We start from the raw sequence: 18,898 nt of genomic DNA, 5'->3' as shown, positions 1-18,898 counted from the left end.
ATCCCTCAACATCTTGGGGGTAGCTGCCCCGCGGCAGGGACACGGCCCACCTGTTTCAGAGCCCGGAACCCAGAAACTTGAGGCACGCTGGGTTTAAGGCTGTGCTGCGGCCCACGTCGCGGGGACGCTGGGCACTTCAGCACAGAACTTTTTACGGAGACGGTCGGCGGTGTAGTTGTCCTGAGGTCCCCGGACGGAACCGCCAGCCCCGCTGGAAACCCGTTCTGCGGGATCCGGGGTGCAGGTGCTGCTTGCGCACAGTCTGCAGGAGCGGCCATGAGCCGTGCCACTTCGAGATGTGGAGATGCTGGGGCTCCCCGAGTCTGGCCCGCGGTGTGTGCCGGCAGGTGCCCCGGGCTCCCCGAGTCTGGCCCTCGGGGTGTGCTGGGAGATGGGGCTGCCACTCTCGGTCCTCCCCGTGTGCGCTGTGGCGTGGCCAGCCTTGAGTACCGCCCTGTCCCTTAGAACACCCTTTCAGCTGAAATGCCGCCGATGTGTCTGTACCTTGGGCTGCGTGGCGCGGTGGCGGCCAACAGGGCCCTCTTGTTGACAGCTGTGGCAGGAAAGTCCGGTCACAGCGCAGGAGATCAGGTAGTTCAGGGGTCTGAGGTTGTGAAGGAAAGCCCGCCTCTGCCCATCAGCTAGAACCCGCCTCTGCCCATCAGCTAGAACCCATCTCTAGCTAGAACCCGCCTATGCCCATCAGCTAGAACCCATCTCTGCCCATCAGCTAGAACCTGCCTCTGCCCATCAGCTAGAACCCATCTCTAGCTAGAACCCGCCTATGCCCATCAGCTAGAACCCATCTCTGCCCATCAGCTAGAACCTGCCTATGCCGATCAGCTAGAACCCGCGTGGTGAACTACTTCCCCGTGTGCCAGTACACTGCCTGTGGAAGGCGGGGGCCCTTCCAAGGGAGGAGTCCGGACGTTGGAGGGTAGAGTGGGTAAGGGGCGATGAGGCTGGGCGGCCTGACCTTCGCCTCAGCCTCAGCCCGGAGGGTGCTGTGCCCTGGCGGCCACCACAGAGGCGCCTGCACCTTCCTGGCGTTGCTGCAGTTGTGTAGGCAGTGAGTGGAGTAGGGAGCTACGCTGGGCTAGACGAGTCGGTGCTAGTGGAGCAGGTCCGGGTGAGTTGTTGAAAAGTTCTTGAAAGTGGGGCCGGTAGGTGGCGTGGTGGTTAAGGACGCTGGACTTCCACATGGTTGGCGACAGTTCGAGTCTGGGACCTGGCGGCTTGCTTTCTCACTTTCTCTCTCTCTCTCCCCCTCTGGTCAAATTAAGATAAATAAATACATAAATAAAATAATTCTTTAAAAAAAGTTCTTTAAAGTAAGGTTAGCGTTTAGATTGCTGTAAGTTTTTTTAAAGTAAAAATGTCAGTTACAAACCCTTAAGAGCATACATAATTTAGAGTAATTATGCAGAGGCCTGAGTACTTTTTACGTCTCTATTTTATTTTTAAAGAGAGTGTGTGTCCATGGGGGAGAGAGAGAGAGAAGCTCCCCTAACGGTCACCACACTGCTGCCCTCTTCTTCCCAACCCGTAGCTGCCATGTGAGGGTCGGCAGCTGTGCAGGGCCCTGGTGTGCTCTCAGGCTGACCTGGGCATCCAGACCTGTGCTTGGCCAGGTGTTCCGTCGACCATTGTGCCCACCTGGCTGGGCCCGAGGTCAGAGCACCCCCAGTACTTGTCTTAGGTGTCAGGATCACTGCAGAGTAGGACCAGCAGTTAGTGTAATGGCTATGTTGCTGGACTCTCACGTAGTCGACCGCGGTTCGAGTCCCGGACCCGGCGACTTAAACTCACACCAGGCTCGTGTGCATGCGTGCCCAAGATCCCAAGAGGAGAAGGGACTGCGGCGTGGCCATCTCCCCTGGGGGATGATTTCTCGCTTTCTCTGTCTTTCTGGCGAGCGCACGCGCCCTATAGCAAAAACCTCTCCAAAAGATCATTGCAGAGTGAGAGTGGATGGCAACTCATAGTCGGTCTCTTATTTGAACTGTGATGATTTTTTTCAATTCCAACTTGTTTACTTTTTTTCTCAATTTTGTGTAATCTTTGCTTGCCGGAGAGAGACCAGGGAAATTGAGAAGGCGCCCTTGGGGGAGCACGGCCACTCTGCGACCCCTTCTTCACCTTTCTCCCTTCAGCACTTTGGGCACATGTGCACCCAGCACGTCTTCCGTGTCAGTCTGGGCCTCGAACCACGCAGTCGGCACCACGTGAGATCTGACTGCCTTAACCACCACAACACTGGCCGGCCCTCAGTTCCAACTTCTAAGTGAATTTACAGTTTTTAATTTGTATTAAAAATTCACAAAGAGGGCTAGCCAGTGGCATGGTGGATATTAAGGTGGCTGGGTCCCACATGGCTGGCTGAGCAGTTCAAGTCTCGGGCCAGTGGCTTGAAAGACATGCCAGGCGTGCGTGCGTGCGTGCGTGGCCAACATCCTTAGAGAAGGATAGAGGAAGGATTGTCGCAGCATCCTTCTGGTGGGTGATCTCTCCCTTTCCCTCTCTCTGTTTCTGTCTCCTGCAAGTGCACCCTATAGCAAAAAGTGGGGGCAAGAATCACAGGAGAATTTGGAAGAGTGCACAGGTAGCTTTGGTGTAAAGGGTGATTCGCGGCCCAGCCGGTGGTGGGTGATGAAGGCTCCTGGAGCCCACATGGCCGACTGTGCAGTTCGAGTCCTGGACCCAGTGGTTTGAGAGGCAGGTGCATGCCCGGAGTCTGGAGAGGAGAGGAGAGAAGGGTCTGCTGCTGTCCCCGGGGAGGGGCTTTGCTTACTTACTTCTCTGTCTTTCTAGCAAGTGCTCATGTTGTATAGCCAAGATCGAAAGAGATGGAAGCGTCCCTCGTTTTATTAAAACACTAAATAATGTACTGATTTGGAGGGAAGAGAGCAGCGAGGCCTGGGATCCTGTACACGGGTCCTGTCCTCAGCCCTCATGAGTATTTCGGAGTAAGTTTATTTACCAGGCTAGCCAGTGGTGTGGTGGGCTGGATCCCACACAGCTGACTGCATGACGCAGGCCTGGACCCGGGAGTTTATCGAACAAGCCGGGCACACATGCCTGCTTGCCCTAAACCCAAGAGAATGGAGAAGGGACGGCGGGCCATCCCTCCGAGTGGCCATTTCTCTCTCTGTGCCTCTCTCTCTGGTGAGTGCACATACCCTACCACAAATTCTAAAAAATACCGAGGAGACAAATGTATGATCTCCCCCCTGAGCATGAGACATGTCTCTCTAGACAGAGATGTAGCAGCCACGGCACTCCCCCACCCGAACAGCCTGGCCCGGCACAGGGATGCCCAGCCCAGGGAGCAGCCGCCACGCCCCATCTGCCCCTGGTGCCTTCAGAGCCCTTGACAGGTTGTGGCTACAATGCCTGTTCCTCAGCGCTTTGCAAGCCTGTGCACAGTGTAGACAGTGTGCATGGCGGCCTCGGGGCGTGCCATCCACAGCCTGGGCTTGGGGCGAGGACGTAGGGTGTGAGTGCAGAGGTGGTCTCCTTTCCGAGAGCTTCCCCGAAGGCGCAGGTGCTCCTGGGACTGGGGTCCCTCGGTGTGGCCGCTGGTGCCTGGGCCTTCTGGGCCGCGCTCCGGGAAGACGGCAGGTGAGGGCTCACGGGAGCAGGCTGCAGCCTGGCACTGGACGGGGTTCAGGTAGGAACGGGAGGTTCTGCCTGGTCTGGGGTGCATTCACTTGGCTCAGGGAAGGGTGAGGACGCCCTCTGAGGACAGGGTGCTCATCTCATAGGCTGGCACGGGACCACATGGCTGCGGCTGCTCTTGTTGCTACGGCAGCAGACTAATAGAATTTGTAAACAAAACAAGGAGCTCCTTAACAGTTGTTCCTGCTTTGAAAGCATCAGATGAATTTGACACGTTTTCAGTCATTAAGATCCTAGATGTTAGGGGCCGGCAGGTGGGGCCGGCAGGTGTGGTGGCTGGCAGTCCAGCAGTTAAGAGCGCTGGACTCCCATGTGGTTGACCATGGTTCGAGTTCCAGACCTGGCAGCTTGCTTTCTCATTTTCCTTCTCTCCCTCTCGCTCACCTGTTCTCACTCTGTTCCTCTCTGGTCAAATTAAAATAAATAAAATAAAGTTAAATAAAATCATTTTAAAAATGACTTACAAAGATCCTAAAATATTTAGTAACCAAACATCAATAGAACAAGCAAACTTACTATTTTTTTTTTAGAGAGAGATTTTTGCTATAGGGCATGTGTTCTCAACAAAGACAGAGAGAGAAAGCAAGAAATCACCCCCCATGGGGGATGGCCACGCCGCAGTCCCTTCTCCTCCTTTCTGCTCTTGAGATGGGGCATGCACGCACATGCGCCTGGCATGAGTTTTAAGCTTCCAGGTCCAGGACTCAAATCGCGGTTGACGATGTGGGAGTCCAGCGACCTAACCATCATGTCACCTGTTGGCTCCAGTAAATTTATTACTGACTGAAACTATTTAAGAAAACTAAAATTGCAGGGCCAGCAGTTGGTGTAATGGCTATGTCGCTGGACTCCCATGTAGTCAACTGCGGTTCGGGTCTTGAATCCGAGGGCTTAAACTCACGCTGGGTGTGTGTGTTTGTGTGCCCAAGATCCCAGCAGGGAGAATGGAGAAGGGATTGCGACGTGACCATCCCCCCTGGGGGGTGATTTCTTGCTTTCTGTCTCTCTGTCTCTGTCTTTCTGGTGAGTGCACATGCCCTATAGCAAAAACCTCTCCCAAAAAAGAGAGAGAAAACTAAACTTTTTTACTTAGAAAATTGACTACGTTCGTCCTTCAGACTAGCGGTCCGTGGGTCTGCCTGCTCCACTCAGTGTTAAAGCGGCATGTCCTTTTCTTCTTTCTGTCTCCTAAGACTTGACTTGCTGAGGTGACCCCTCCGCGTGTGCACTGACACACCCAGCTCCTACACACGGCGGCTAAAAAGAGAGAGAAAACTAAACTTTTTTACTTAGAAAATTGACTACGTTCGTCCTTCAGACTAGCGGTCCGTGGGTCTGCCTGCTCCACTCAGTGTTAAAGCGGCATGTCCTTTTCTTCTTTCTGTCTCCTAAGACTTGACTTGCTGAGGTGCCCCCTCCGCGTGTGCACTGACACACCCAGCTCCTACACACGGCGGCTGTGCCGCCCGGCCAGCCCCGGGCTTGCCATCTGCTCCAGCCTCCTGGCAAGCTGCGGTCCCGAGTGTGGGCTTCGAGGTTGGACTGGGACCACACCCGGGCTGCCAGGCCCCAGCTCTGAGCAGCCTGCCGCTGTGGCTAGGCTGACACCCACCTCTTAGGCTGTCTCAGCTTGCCGGTCACACTTGGAGGCGTGCCGTAGATAGAGCCCACGCCCTCCGAGGTGAGGGTGGAGGAGGCGAGGTGACCAGTGGCCAGTGGCCTCCCCTCCCCGGGTAGGGAACCCCTGTGAATGGAGGGGCTGACAGTGGAGAAGGGCAGAGCCGCCTGTGAAGGGCCCTTGTCTGCGCCTGCACCTGCACCTGGTGAAAAAGGCTGGGGTAGGGCTGGAGAGTGAGAAAGGGGTGGAGGTGTCTGGGCGGAGGGAGGTTCGTGTACCTGGCAGGAGAAGAGAAAGTGAGCTGGTCTTACTCGAAGACTTGAGCAGGGCTGGTCGGAACAGAGCCGGGTGAGGTCTGGCATGCGCGCTCGCAGTCAGCAGGGGCCAACGCCGTCATTCCCTGCAGCTCTTGTGTTCGTTTTTGTCTTTACCATAGGGCACGTTCCCTTGCCAGAGAGAGGCAGAGAAGGAAAGTGAGAACTCACCCCACAGGTGGGGGTGGCCACACCAAAATCTCTTCTCCATTTTCCTCTCGGGACCTTGGGCAGCATGCACACATGCCCAGCGTGATTGTCCAGCTGCTGGGTCCTGGACACAAACCGTGGTCAGCTGTGTGGGAGTCTGCCTTAGCCGCCGTGCCACCTGCTGGCCCCATGACCTGAAACTCTGGAGGAGCCTGCAGGTAGAGCTGAGAGCCAGGCTCGGACGCCAGGGCTTAGCAACGCGTGGTGTCAGAGGTGAACGGCCAGGGCAGGTGCCACTCCGAAGTGTGCAGCCTGCAAACCGTCGGCCTCGGGCGACGGCCACGTGTGTTTCTGCAGAGCTGCACGACGCGCCCACAGGCATTGGGCACACGGCAGGGCTGCTGCTTCAGGCCATGTCAGGTCTTCCCAGAGAGACCCCCTGCTTCTTTCACTGGTGCTCACTTAGTGCTTTAGGGCGTTCTCGAGTTTAGCTGCACTTCCGACGTAGCTCGAGAAGCAAGCCTTTGTACCTGTCACCCACAGCTGTCGTTTATGCCCCACTGGTTGTGTCAGAAGATGGCGAGGCCTGGCTCCTGGGTAGACAGGGCCAAATGCCAGCCTGCCACTTCTCCCCAAGTTAGGGCTCCTTGTTAGTAACTCGGGGAGATCACTGTCCCCGTGTCGCGTGTCCTGCCTCTAGACATCAGCTGGGAGGATCTAGCACACAACTGAGCGTTGGGAAGTGTGACCTCGGGGCCAAGCTGCCCCCAGAGGGCCGTGTCCTGTGGCCCGCGCGTCTCGCATGTGAACACAGGAACATGTAAGTTGATGACTTCTTGGACACGTGTCCACCTGGCGGGGGCCACGCTCCCTCCCGCAGCCTCCCTCCCACCTCTCAGCTGCACACAGGTCTGCCTGGTGGCAGCTTGGGGAGGGAAGCTGCCATGCCGTGGGCCTCAGAGCAGCGCAGGTGCCCTGTCTGTCCGACTCGGGGGCTGCCTGCTCCTTCCTCCCACACCCTGGGCTGCGCCGTCCCTTTGGGAGGAACGGTTTTGGTGGAAGACTCGGCCGTTCACAACATCCTGCTGGTCCTTGTGGAACTGCTTTTAATGGCGGTGTAATAACTGTACATGCTCTCTTACTTTAAAAGATTATTTGTTTATTTATTATTGTTTTCATTTGAGGAGAAGGGATTGCGGCATGGCCATTCCCCAGGGGGTGATTTCTCACTCTCTCTCTCTCTCTCTCTCTGTCTCTCTGGCGACGCATGCGCCCTTATAGCAAAAACCTCTCCCCCCCAAAAAAGTACGTGTTACATCGAAAGCCAAGTGTGACCAGCTAACACTCATACTCTTGAGAGGAGGAGCAGAACTCCGCTGCGGCCTCCTCTGGGCCGTGCTGGATGGGTCTGTATACGTTGTGCGCCAAATCACAGAATTATGTAAAAGTCTGTCTTTGAGTCATGTGAGAAGTCAGACAGACTGAAGCCCCCCGTTCTCTGCCTGCCCGAGCCGTCTGGGCACTCACTTTTTGGGGCTCCACTCCCCACCCGACGTGGGTTGATCTGTAGGCCTTTCTCCCGCAGGGCTCCCCCACTTGCTAAGTTTACTTACTTTTCATAAAGTGGGAGAGGCCGTGCCCGGGGCCCTCCGTGGGCTGGGGCGCCGCGTTCTGGCCGCTTTGTCCTCTCACCCTCCGCACTGGGACTCTGTGGTGCCACCTTCACTCCCGGGAGACGCCGCGGGCTGGAACTGGTGGTTATGGTGGTCCCTCCCTCTTTCCCCACCCCTCAGGTGAGGCCGGCACCCGCCACTCTGGCCTGCCCGGCTCCTGGTGGCCGTGAGAGCCTTGGTCCGGACTGGGCCGGCCACCTCTCTGCTGTCAGCACTCTGACCCAGACGGTCTCACTTTGGGTTTGGGAGCTTGTTGGATTTATAGGTTCTTTTACATCAAATCTGGGATCTTTTTAGCCATTTCTCCCCCCACCGCCACCCCCATTTTTTCCTCCCTTCCTCTCTCTCTCTCTTTAAATTCTGTTTCAGGCTGCATGTGCTTGCCTGGGGTGGGGGTGGAGAGTTGGAGGAAGAAGAAAGAAGAAGGCATACTCCGGGGGGATGGCCACAGCAGTCTTCTCTTCCATCCTCCGGGCCCACTGTGGCCGCTGGCCCAGGACTCAAACCATGCGGCTGGCTATGTGAGACCCAGTTGCCGCACCACTGTGCCACCTGCCTGGCCTTTTTTTTTTTTTTTTTGGAGAGGTTTTTGCTATAGGGCGCGTGCGCTCGCAGACAGACAGAGAGAGACATAGAGACAGAAAGTGAGAAAGCACCCCCTGGGGGGGATGGGCACGCCGCAATCCCTTCTCCTCCATTCTCCTCTCGGGATCTTGGGCACACACGCACACGTGCCTGGCGTGAGTTTTAAGCCACAGGGTCCGGGACGTGAACCACGGTCGACTACATGGGAGTCCAGCGACATAGCCATTACGCTAACTGCTGGTTCCCATGGCCTTCTTTTTAGTTTTGTTTTGTTTTGTTTTAGTTTTTTTGCTGTAGGATATTTGTGCTTGCTAAAGAGAGAGAGGGGGGGAGAGTGAGGAGTCACCCGGGAGATGACCACGCTGCAGCCCCTCCTCCAGCCTGGGATTGGGGGCAGGCACAGACGTGCACCTGGCGTGATTGTCAAGCCACCAGCTCCAAGATGGACAGAAGTCAGCCATGTGGGATCTAGCCACCTGCACCCCCAGGCCTCTGCTGGCCCCTTTAGTCTGAATTAAAGCGGATGTATTTCTTCCATGAGAGAGAGGCAGATAGACGCCATCAAAACGGTCACCATGCCAGAGCTCTGCCCCGGGCTCAGCCGGCTCGAGATGGCCGTGACCATGGGTGCGCCTGACATGCACACGGAGACGCAGGCTGTGAGCCAGGGCCTCCCCGTGGGCCCCGGGCGTTGCTGCTACAGTTACCTGCCTGGTCAGCTGTTGTTTTTGGTGGCTGTCCTTTAAAAGTTACTGCCAGAGGGTGCACGTGCTCTCGGGGGAGAGAGGGAGCAGTCACCCCTGGGGGTGGCCGTGCCACAGTCTCTTCTCCACTCCCCTCCTGCCATTTTGGGGACGCTGGCACATGTACTTGACCTGATTTTCAAGCCACCAGGTCCAGGGCTCAAACCGCTGTGGGCCATGTGGGAGTCCAGCAGCTTAACTATCTGCCACCTGCTGGCCCCAGCATCAGCTGTTTTTAAAAACCTTTCAGGCACTTGGGACGAGCAGTTAGTGTAATGGCTATGTCACTGGACTCCCACATAGTTGTCCGTGGTTGGCGTCCTGGACCTGGTGGCTTAAACTCACACTGGGCACGTGTGCGTGCGTGCCCAAGATCCCAAGAGGAGAAGGGATTGCGGCGTGGCCATAGCCCCTGGGGGGTGTTTTCTCGCTGTCTCTGGCGAGTGCACGTGTCCTATAGCAAAAAACCTCTAAAAAAACCAAAACAAACAAACAAACAAACAAACTTTTCTGGCACCAGCAATTCACATAATGGCTATGTCACTGGACTCCCACGTAGTCGACTGTAGTTCAAGTCCTGGACCCGGTGGCTTAAACTCACGCCGGGTACGTGTGCATGTGTGCCCAAGATCCCGAGAGGAGAATGGAGGAGAAGGGATTGCGGCGTGGCCATCCCCCCTGGGGGGGTGATTTCTCTTTCTGTCTCTCTCTGTCTGGCGAGCGCACGTGCCCTATAGTGAAAACCTCTCTGCCCTCCCCCTTGTCCTTTCGGAGCTGTGTCTGTGTTTGCTGACAGTGGCTCACAGGTCCTCCAGGCCCCGGCCACTCATCGTTGTCTCTCTGTGTGTCAGACTCCGTAACACATCGCCTTCAGAGTCTCTGATCGTAACTTCTCCCTTTTTTTTTTTTTAAATTAATTTTGACCAGAGAGGGACAGAGAGAGAGAAAGAGAGAGGGAAAGTGAGGAAACAAGCCACCAGGTCCCGGACTTGAACTGTGGTTGACCAGGTGGGAGTCCGGCACCTTAACCGCCACACCGCCACGCCCCCCGCCCCTGCCAGCTGCCGATGGTGACCTCTGCCTGTCCAGCTGCCGTTGGGCTCCGGTGACTCTCTGCCTCGGCGCTGTGTTCAGTCGAGGACTCGGTCTTGGTGGTCCTGTTCTGTCCACAGCTGCTTCCTAGCTGCCCCGCCGCCCTCGGTGCTGCCCCGCCGCCGAGTCGGGCTAGTAAATCCAGCGTCTTGCTGCTGCCCCTCTTCCTGTTCCCTTGACAGTCCCACTTCCCCGTCTCTTTGGGGCCTTTGTGGTTCCTCTCACGTGTCACAGCCGTGCGTTTGACTGTCGCGACGGAGCAGTTTGGAGACGAGGCTCCTCCCGGATTTTCTGCTTGTCTGCTGAAGTAGGAGCCCCTTGTTCAGGGTCTCCTAAGCTAGGCTCTCCCTCTGCTGTGGCCCCTCAAGTCCTGCTCCCGCACTCGCCCCGCAGCATTCCGACAGGTCTCCTTGGGTGCCGGGCTCTGGCCCCAGGTCTGACCCTGCAGGCTCGCCCTTCCTCGGGGTCCCCAGGGCGAACGCTCAGGTCCGGCAGGTCTGTCTGAGCAGGCCTCTTGCCTTGGCATCAGCTAGCTGTCCGGGTCTCGTCCCAGTCGGGAGACAGACTCAGCGGACGCCTTAGCCGCACGAGGACGCCAGGCCGGAACCTTCTGCCCCGGGTCGGCCTGGGCTGTGCGTTAGGCGGGTTTCAGAGGAGCGCGCTGTCGTCGGGCGCAGCCAGCTGCTATCTGGGCCCCGTGGGTAGGACACAGCTCGGGTCAGCCTGGCCTGCATCAGGCCCTGGGCGCTGGGCCCTTGACTGGGAGTCCCGCTGGCTGGCCGGGAGTGGCTTGTGGACCAGGCAGCGTCAGGGAAGTCAGGTTCCAGAAGTTCAGTCACGTGTTGCTTGATGATGGGAAGGTTCTGGCAATTGGTTGCTCGTGGGCATGAGAGGGCATGGCAGCCCCAGCCTGGTCGGGCTGCGCTGTGGCCTGCGGTTCCCAGGCTCTCAGCCTGGGCGCCCCGACATGCCCACACCAGGAGGGCACAGTAGAGATCCCGCGTGAGCTGGGAGACTGCGAGCCAGCCATGGCGTGCTGGGAAGGGCGGCTGGAACACATGCTGTGTGTCCCAGGTCTTGGAGGAGGCGCCGTGAGAAGGGGTGTGGCCCGCCCTGTGGGGAGGCCTTCTCGCCTCGCCTCTCTGAGACAGCACAGAGACAGCACACGCTCCCTCTGGCAGATTTAGAAAGAGGAAAGCAAAGGCCTTTATGGGAAATGTGCTTGGTAGGGGCCTTCTGCGTCTCTGGCTAAGTGCTTCAGCGTGTTTTATGTTACGCAGCACGGTTGGGACCAGCAGATGGTGTAATGGTTACGTAGCTGGACTCCCGTGTAGTGGACTGCATGCCGAGTCCCAGTCCCGGTGGCTAGAAACAGGGCGCGCATGCGTGCGTGCCTGAAACCGAGAGGAGAGTGGAGGAGAAGGGATTGCGGCGTGGCCATCCCCCCCAGGGGGTGATTCTCGCTGTCTCTGCCTTTGGTGAGCCACACACCCTATAGCAAAAATCTCTTTCTCAAAAAAAACGAGTAAACTTTCTTTCCAGTTATGTAAGTCATTGGGAATTGCAAAAAATATAGAAGGAATAGTACTACGTGGGAGTCCAGCAACATAGCCATTACGCTCACTGCTGGTCCTGCACTTGGAGACCTTTCTAAGAGTAGTCGGGATCTGCTCCACCCTTTGCCCGTGTGACCCGGTCTCCATTTTGGCCGGTGTTTCGTTTCCCTTCCTGTTATGCACGCCGCCGTCCTCCCCTGCCCATTACCGTGAGCCCGTCCCCCCAGTAGTGGGGGGCTCCTAAGCACGGGTACGCTCGTGCGCTGCAGCTGGGCACAGTGCGGACTTCCCACGCCTCTTCTGGGCTCCCGCGCCTGCGTCTCTCCAGGGCAGCGCCCGTCTGCCCGTTGTCGCCGGCTGGGCCGTATCTGGGTGTGCTCAGTCGCCTGTGGCCGTCAGAGGCCTTGTTCCCGGCAGGGCTGTGACACAGTGGGGCCTGGGCAGGCCCTCTTGGGTCGCGTGTCTCTGGGACGCTGTCTGGCTGTGGGCAGGGACCTGTGCTCCCCTGTGCTGACGTGGGGTACGGTCCAGCGTTCCAGGGACCTCGCTGTCCAGGACGTGGCATGGCCTTCATCTTTCCCGCGAGTAGCACTAGGGCCTTCCTGTGGCTGGGACGTCCATCAAGGCTGGCAGTGCAGGCGCCATGCTCACTCGTGTGCCCGTGGTCCTCGTAAGTGGATGACGCCTGTGCCTCTGGGTAGACTGTGGCGCGTTCGTGTAAGTCGGCATGGAAGGTGCACACAGGCGTCCACATGTGCTCGTTTCTGGTCGGGGCCAGGAGAGCCGGGTTATCAGCAGAAATGTTTCAGGCCTCTGCTGCTCTCAAGGCTCACAGTGCAGGGGACCTGCAGGCAGAGAGGGGCCTGTCCCATGCTGCGGGTAGGTCGCAGCCCTCTGGGAACCTGTATATCGGGGGCCTTCTGTCCCCCTGCACTTTCTCTGGACACTTGACTTTAGGAAAAGGAGATGCGTGTTAGAAAGTAAACTCATTTCATAAAACAGGTGTATTCGCAAGGTTTACCCAGGGCCAGGCCCTGCCTTTCTGAGACGTGAGGTCGTGATTTCCCCGAGGCAGGTGCGGTGCTGTGTCCTGCATGGGCAGTGGGCAGCAGACTGGATGCTCATCCTCCCACACAGAGGGAGGTGTTCTGCGCCTTGGCTTGGCTTACCTCTCAGTTGACCAGAGTGCTCACTTCAGCTGTTTTCCTACTTACTCCACTTTGAGGTGTGGACAGCTGATTGGCCAAGTATCTGAAACCCACCTGCTTCTCGGGAGAAGGGTCTATGAGCTCGGGCCTGTGTAAAACCACTGCGTGAGCATCAGCAGCATACATTAGCCTGCACGGTGTAACCCGGCTCTTCTGTTCTGTTCTGGAGGGACTGCTTTTGGGCTGGGGTAATAGGTGTTCCCTACGAGCCAGCGCACGGGAGGTGGGGGCTGGGTCTGCCCTGGCTGTCGTGCACAAGTTTGAGCACTCAGTAACCACCTGGAGGACGCCGGCCGGTGTCCTGTCAGCTTGCTCTGTTTAAATCTACACCCTTTCTTTCCATGTTAAAATATTAAAAGAGCGAATCCAGCAGGTGGCATAGCGACTAAGGCGCTGGGTTCCCACGTGGTTGACTGTAGTTGGAATCCTGGACCCAGCGGCTTAAAACTCATACCAGATGTGCGTGTGTGCCCCAAATCCCGAGAGGAGCTTAGAGAAGGGATTATGGCATGCCCGTCCCCTCTAGGCAATGGTTTCTCGCTTTCTTTCTGTTTCTGTGTCTCTGGTGAGCGCATCTGCCCTATAGCAAAAGTCTCTGTTAAAAAAAATTAGAAGATTTTTTTTTAGGTCTTTATTTGCCTCAGGACACGTGTACTGAGGAGGGACAGCGAGAGAGAGAGGCAGGCAGACACAGTGAGGGCACCCCGCAGGAAAGATGGCCACACCGCATTCCTTTCCGCTTTCTTCTCTTGGGGTTCTGGCACGCGTGCCACATACCTGCATGTTTTTCAAGCCAGCGGGTCCAGGACTTAAATCGCACAGCCACGTGGAGTCCACCCACCATTGCCACCACACTACCTAGTGGGCTCAAATGATCTGTTTTTAAAAATCAGATGTTCAGGGGGCCAGCAGGTGGCATGGTGGTTAAGACGCTAGACACTCCCACATGGCAGACTGTGGTTCGAGTCCTAGACCTGGTGGCTTGCTTTTTTGCTTTTTGTCTCTCTCTCTCTCTCTCTCTAAATATATATATGTCTCTCTCTGGTCACATTAAAATAAATGAGTGAATGAATAAAATTAAAAACAAAACAAAACTTGCTTTTGGCTGGAACCGCCACCTTCCAGTAGTTCACCAAGATGCTGAACAGAGGGGAAGAAGAGAGGATCCTGACACAAGTCCTCGAGGCCTTTAGAAAACACGGAGGGGCTCCTCTGGCAGCATACATGCACACCTGCATGGAAGGTGGTACTGTAGCCATCCAGGGAATGGGCACTGTTCACAAAGAAACGCCCCACAAATGTGACCATGGCAACACTGAGGCGTCTGCAGTGTCACCAGCATGCTGTGGCATTGTCGTGAACAAGCAGGGTAAGGGCAAGGTTCTTGCCAGCAGGACGAATGTGCATATCGAGCGTATTAAGCCCTCTAAGAGCAGAGAGGGCTTCCTAGCACGTGTGAAGGAAAGCGACGAGAAGGGAGCCAGAGAGAAAGGGGCCTGGGTTCAGCCGGAGCGCCAGCTGCTCCACCCGGAGAAGCCCCTGTGCCGGCCGGGGGAAGGGGCCTGAGCTGGAGCCTGTTCATGTGGATCCATGGCGTGATGGGTGTTAAAAATAAACCCATCTGTGGTCTGTAAGCATGTCTGCCTTAATTGAGTAGAATTGTATTCCTTCCCAAAGCTAATTTTTATTGGGCTCTAATTCATTTTGCAATATCTTTATTCAAATTTGGTATTTTTTTACCTGAAATATGTTAGGTGGCTTATGCAACAGACAAAACTCAATTGGTCAGGGGAAAAAAAACTTAAAAAAAAAAAAGAGGCGTTCAGGGGCCAGCAGACGGCGTAAAGGCTATGTCCCTGGGCTCCCACATATTGTAACACGGTTCAAGTCCAGGGTCCAGTGGCTTAAACTCATGTATGTGCCCAACTTCCTGAGGAGAACGGAGCCGAAGGGACTGCAGTGTGGCCATCCCCCCCGGGGGGGGGTGATTTCTCACTTTCTGTTTCTGGCGAGCGCATGCGCCCTATACCAAAACCTCTCCAAGAAAAGAAAAAGTAAAAAAGAAACTCAGATGGGGCGCGTGTGTACATACCCAAGATCCCAGGGAGAGAGTGGAGGAGAAGGGATTGCCATGTGGCCACCCTCCCTGGGGGTGGTTTCTCACTTTCCCTCTCACTCTCTCTCTCTCTCTCCAGTGAGAGCATGTGCCCTAAGACAAAAAACTTAAAAACAAAGAAAAGAAAAGAAGAATGTTCAGTGTCTGCTTTCTTTCCCAAATGGGCCTCCCTTAAGAAATGCAGCGCACAGGGCCTAGAGGGTGAGGCGCTGGGCCTGACGTGGCCAGCCGCAGTTCCGGTCTCAGGGCATGTGTGCATGTGCGCCCAGAATCCTGGGAGGAGAATGAGGGGTTGGTGGCATAGCCGTTCCCCTGGGCTGTCTCCCTCTCTCTGTCTCTGTCTCTGTCTCTGTCGCGCTCGCACACGCCTTGTGGCATAAGAACAAGAAAGGCGTGCAGCAAATGGCTGACAGCCTCTGTCCGAGAGCTCGCCTGGCTGTGGAAAGTTCATGACGCTCTCTCCTAGGATCCATTTTAAAATAGTTTACGACTAGATCTGTAGGCTGTAAACTGGGGGTGGTCATGTTAAGAAATAGGGCGAGGCGTGGCTGCTTGCAGAACCCCCGGGCACCCTGGCCTCATGCTGGCCTGCGATTCCTGGGGAGTATAAGAAGGCAGGTGTGGGATGCCCCCCTGGGCCGTGGTGAGGGATTCCAGTGTGGCCCCAAACCGGAGGTGTCTGCGACCCAGGCCCCCAGTCCCCAGCTCGGGTCAGGCTCCCTTCTCTCGGCAGGTGTGCAGAGCCCCGGCCCCCCTGCCGTGTCCGCGAGCTCCGAGTGCTGCTCATGTGGTTGGGACAGTGCAGAGGCGCCTGCCCTGGCGCCAAGCAGAGCACCGCGGGGGGTGGGGGGAGCTCCTGGCTGGCTCACAGGACAAGAAGGGTCAGGAGGTCCTGCCGAGGAGCTAGCCTGGTCCCCCTTCGCCCTGCTCTAGTAGGGCTGCAGGTCTGCAAGATGCCTCCAGTAGCCAGGGGCACCGAAAACAGCGTTCACACCCCTTACCTGTCATGTGGCGCGGGCCCAGGGCCGCCTCCACCAGAGAGCCCCACCCAGGAAAGCACCTGGATGACAGGTGCGCAGGTGACAGGTGTGCGGCCAGTCTGCAGGGTCTGAGCTGGTGCAGGGTGGACAGTCGGGAAGGGGTCTTCTGGAAAACTCCACCGCGGGGAGACTGGGGTGCCAGCTTAGTTACCTACTTGGTGGTCGGTGGGTAGCTGAGACGGGTCTGGCCACGTGGGCCAGTCCTGAGAGCGGGGAGTCTCATTTCGGCGCAGTCTCCTTGGCCTCCCTGTCTCCGTTCCGTTTGTGGGTGTGGACAGGGCATGCCCCTCTGCACCAGGCAAAGTGGTGCCTGCTCACTAGTCACCTCGCTACCCTTCTGGCCCCGCAGTTTGTCCCCACCAGCAATCTGAGTCAGCGGTCTACCCTCCGCCTGCACCCCTGCTTCCTCCTTTGCCCAAACCACCACTGTGACACCACCTCCGTGGGACCTGCCAAGAGCCTTCCCGTCTGTGTCCAGGGACCTTCGGTGGGAAGCGGCGTTCCAAGCGGTGGTCGCGGTGCCCTCGAGCTGCTTCATGCCCGCAGCCACACGGGGCAGTGTGCACTGCTGGTTTCCCGGTCCATGGTGACTCCATGTGTTCAGCAGAGAAGGATTTCACGTGTTAGCGTGTGTTGGCTGGAAGCAGCGGCCACCCTTAGGCACCAGCACTGGCGAGGCCACCTGGGGCTGATTCTCATGTTTCTCTCTCTCTCCAGCAAGTACAAGATTTTTGGAGAGAGATTTTTGCTATAGGGTATGTGCACTCACTGGAAAGGCAGAGACAGAAAACAAGAAATCACCTGCCGGGGGGGTGGCCACACTGCAGTCTTGACTCCTCCGTTCTCCTCTCGGCATTTCGGGCACATGCGTAGCCATGCACAGTGTGAGTTTTAAACCACCGGGTCTGAGACTCGAACCACAGTTGACTACGTGGGAGACCATCGATGTAACTATTATGCTATCTGCTGGTCCCTATTTGTGTGTTTTTATTTTGAAAGGAATAATGCATACTAAGTGGTATTTGCATCTTCGTTTAAAATCTTTAAGACCCAAAACATGGGGGCCAGCATGTGGGCGTGGCGGTTAAGGCATTGGGTTCCCACATGACCGGCTACGGGGCCTGGCAACTGGCTTTCTCACTTCTCTTCTCTCTGCCTCTGTGTCTCTGCCTCTCTCTGGCAAGCACATGTGCCATGTAGCAAATTTTAAAAAGCAATAACAATAAATAAACTTAAGGAAAGAAGGACCCAAACATATTTGTGAGCTTATTTTTTGAAGGACAGTGCAGACCACGTGTCCTAAAGTCCTGTGACCCCGTCCCCTGTCTCTGGCTGGTCTCAGCGAGGTGCTCGCCAGCCCTCAGTCGGAGGCCACAGCTGTGGCTCCATCTGAGCCTGTGGTGCATGCTGCGGTGCCCTTGAGCGGGAGGTGGTGTGGGGCGCGGGCGCGGGAGGCACTGAGCACGGCAGGCACTGAGCACGGCTTCCCTCCTCCAGGTGCACGCTCAGGTTCCCGAGCACCAACATCAAGATCACCTTCACCGCCCTGGCCAGTGAGAGGACGGAGAAGCAGGAGGCGCCCGTGTCTCCGGTGCAGCCGGCGCAGCCGCACATCTCGCCCCTGACCATCCACATCCCGGACACCATGGCTCACCTCCTCAGCCCCCTGCCCTCCCCCACGGGGACCATCAGGTACAGTATGCAGCTGGGCCCTGGCCACAGCTGGCCACAGCGCCGGCCCCAGGGACACCCTGTGCCGCGGGCCCTCCCCAAGCTGAGTGCGAGGCGGGTGCAGGAGCTGCTCCGGAGCTGTGGCACCTGCGACTTGCTCCCTGCCGATGGCTGTGGGTCCCAGGTGCCCAGGGGGGCAGGTGATTTCTCAGGCCACTTCAAAGTCTGATATGTTTTATTTGGGATTTGGGATTTTGTAGTTGGCTACATTTGTATAAATCCTGAAAACGTAACTCTTGGGTTTGACTGTATTGAAGCCACCAAGGGCGCTCTCGCGGTGCTCTTCCAGCGTGCGGGGGTCTGCCTGGAACCTGGCCCTGAGGGCTGTGCCCGTGGGGTGTCCCGGGGAGAGCAGTCTGCAGCCAGACCGGTCAGGCCGGGGGTGGGTGACACGTGGTCCCCAGGACTACAGGCAGGCTCAGACTGGCCTGCCATGCCCTGCTGGGTCTTAAGCAGGATGGAGGATGCATTTGGGCACCAGTAATTCTCGTCTCCGAGATTAGCTCTGCGATGTGGATGTCGTTGACGTGGGACTTCGGTGCCAGACGGACACATTTGTTCCCTGCAGGCACAGGCTTCTGCAGCGTCTGTGCAGTTTGCAAAGCCTGGGGACAGGCAGGGAGGCTGGTGCCTGGTCTGCCCAGTGCTGACTGGGAGGAGACTGGGCAGCTCTGGGCTACGGCTTTGTCACTTGCTTATCTTCTTTTCTTTTTTTAAAGAATTATCCTACTTAACTTTATTTATTTTTATTTGACCGGGGGGGGGGAAGGGGAAAGAGAGAGAGCGAGGGCCAGTGAGCCAGTGAGGAAGCAAGTCGCCAAGTCTGAGACTCGAACCACACTCGGCCATGAGGGAGTCCAGTGCCCTAACCACCACGCCACCTGCTGAGTGTCACTTGCTTATCCTCAAACACACCGCCGGTGCTGGGCCTTCTGTAACTGGAAGAGGCACGAGTCAGTGGAGACAAAGCCTGCGCTCACAGGCTAGGAGGCCACACCGTCAGGGTGTCAGCTCTGGACCAGTTGCACGGATCGTGTCCTGGACCTGGGCGCGTGTGTGTGTGCCCAGGACCCTGAGAGGAGCATGGAGGAGAGGGAAGTGCAGGGTGGCCATCCTCCTTGGCTGTGACTCATCACTGCCTCGCTCTGCCTCTCGGACAAGTGCGTGCACACCACGGCCATCTTACACGGACAGGAGAGCGCGGCCTTCCCGGGAGCTGGGGTGCTGCTGCTGCAGTCCTTTTTGCCTCCATTTGTCCATCCTGTCAGGGTTCTGGGCACGCACACATGTGCCTGGTGTGTTTTTCTAGCCATTGGGGCCAGGATTCAAGCGGCAGTCAAGAGGGATCGGGCTCCCTCTGTCCAGCACCGACACTGGGCTGGGCTTCCCGCCTG

The 18,898-nt window shown here is 57.0% G+C and overlaps 1 protein-coding gene across 1 annotated transcript in view; it reads left to right on the top strand.

The window, feature by feature from the left end:
* FOXK2 (forkhead box K2) overlaps positions 1-18,898 on the top strand; it is a 58,983-nt gene that overhangs the window by 9,585 nt on the left and 30,500 nt on the right. Inside the window, exons 6-7 of the mRNA XM_027770825.1 lie at positions 60-244; positions 17,271-17,465. Of these exons, the coding sequence (XP_027626626.1) occupies positions 60-244; positions 17,271-17,465 (380 nt within the window). The remainder of the gene's footprint in view (positions 1-59; positions 245-17,270; positions 17,466-18,898) is intronic.

This window comes from Tupaia chinensis, unplaced genomic scaffold (genome assembly GCF_000334495.1).
Source record: "Tupaia chinensis unplaced genomic scaffold, TupChi_1.0 Scaffold000159_1, whole genome shotgun sequence".
NCBI classification, from domain to species: domain Eukaryota; kingdom Metazoa; phylum Chordata; class Mammalia; order Scandentia; family Tupaiidae; genus Tupaia; species Tupaia belangeri.
Note: the sequence above shows the minus strand (reverse complement) of the source record. Positions and strands in the feature narration are given on the sequence as shown.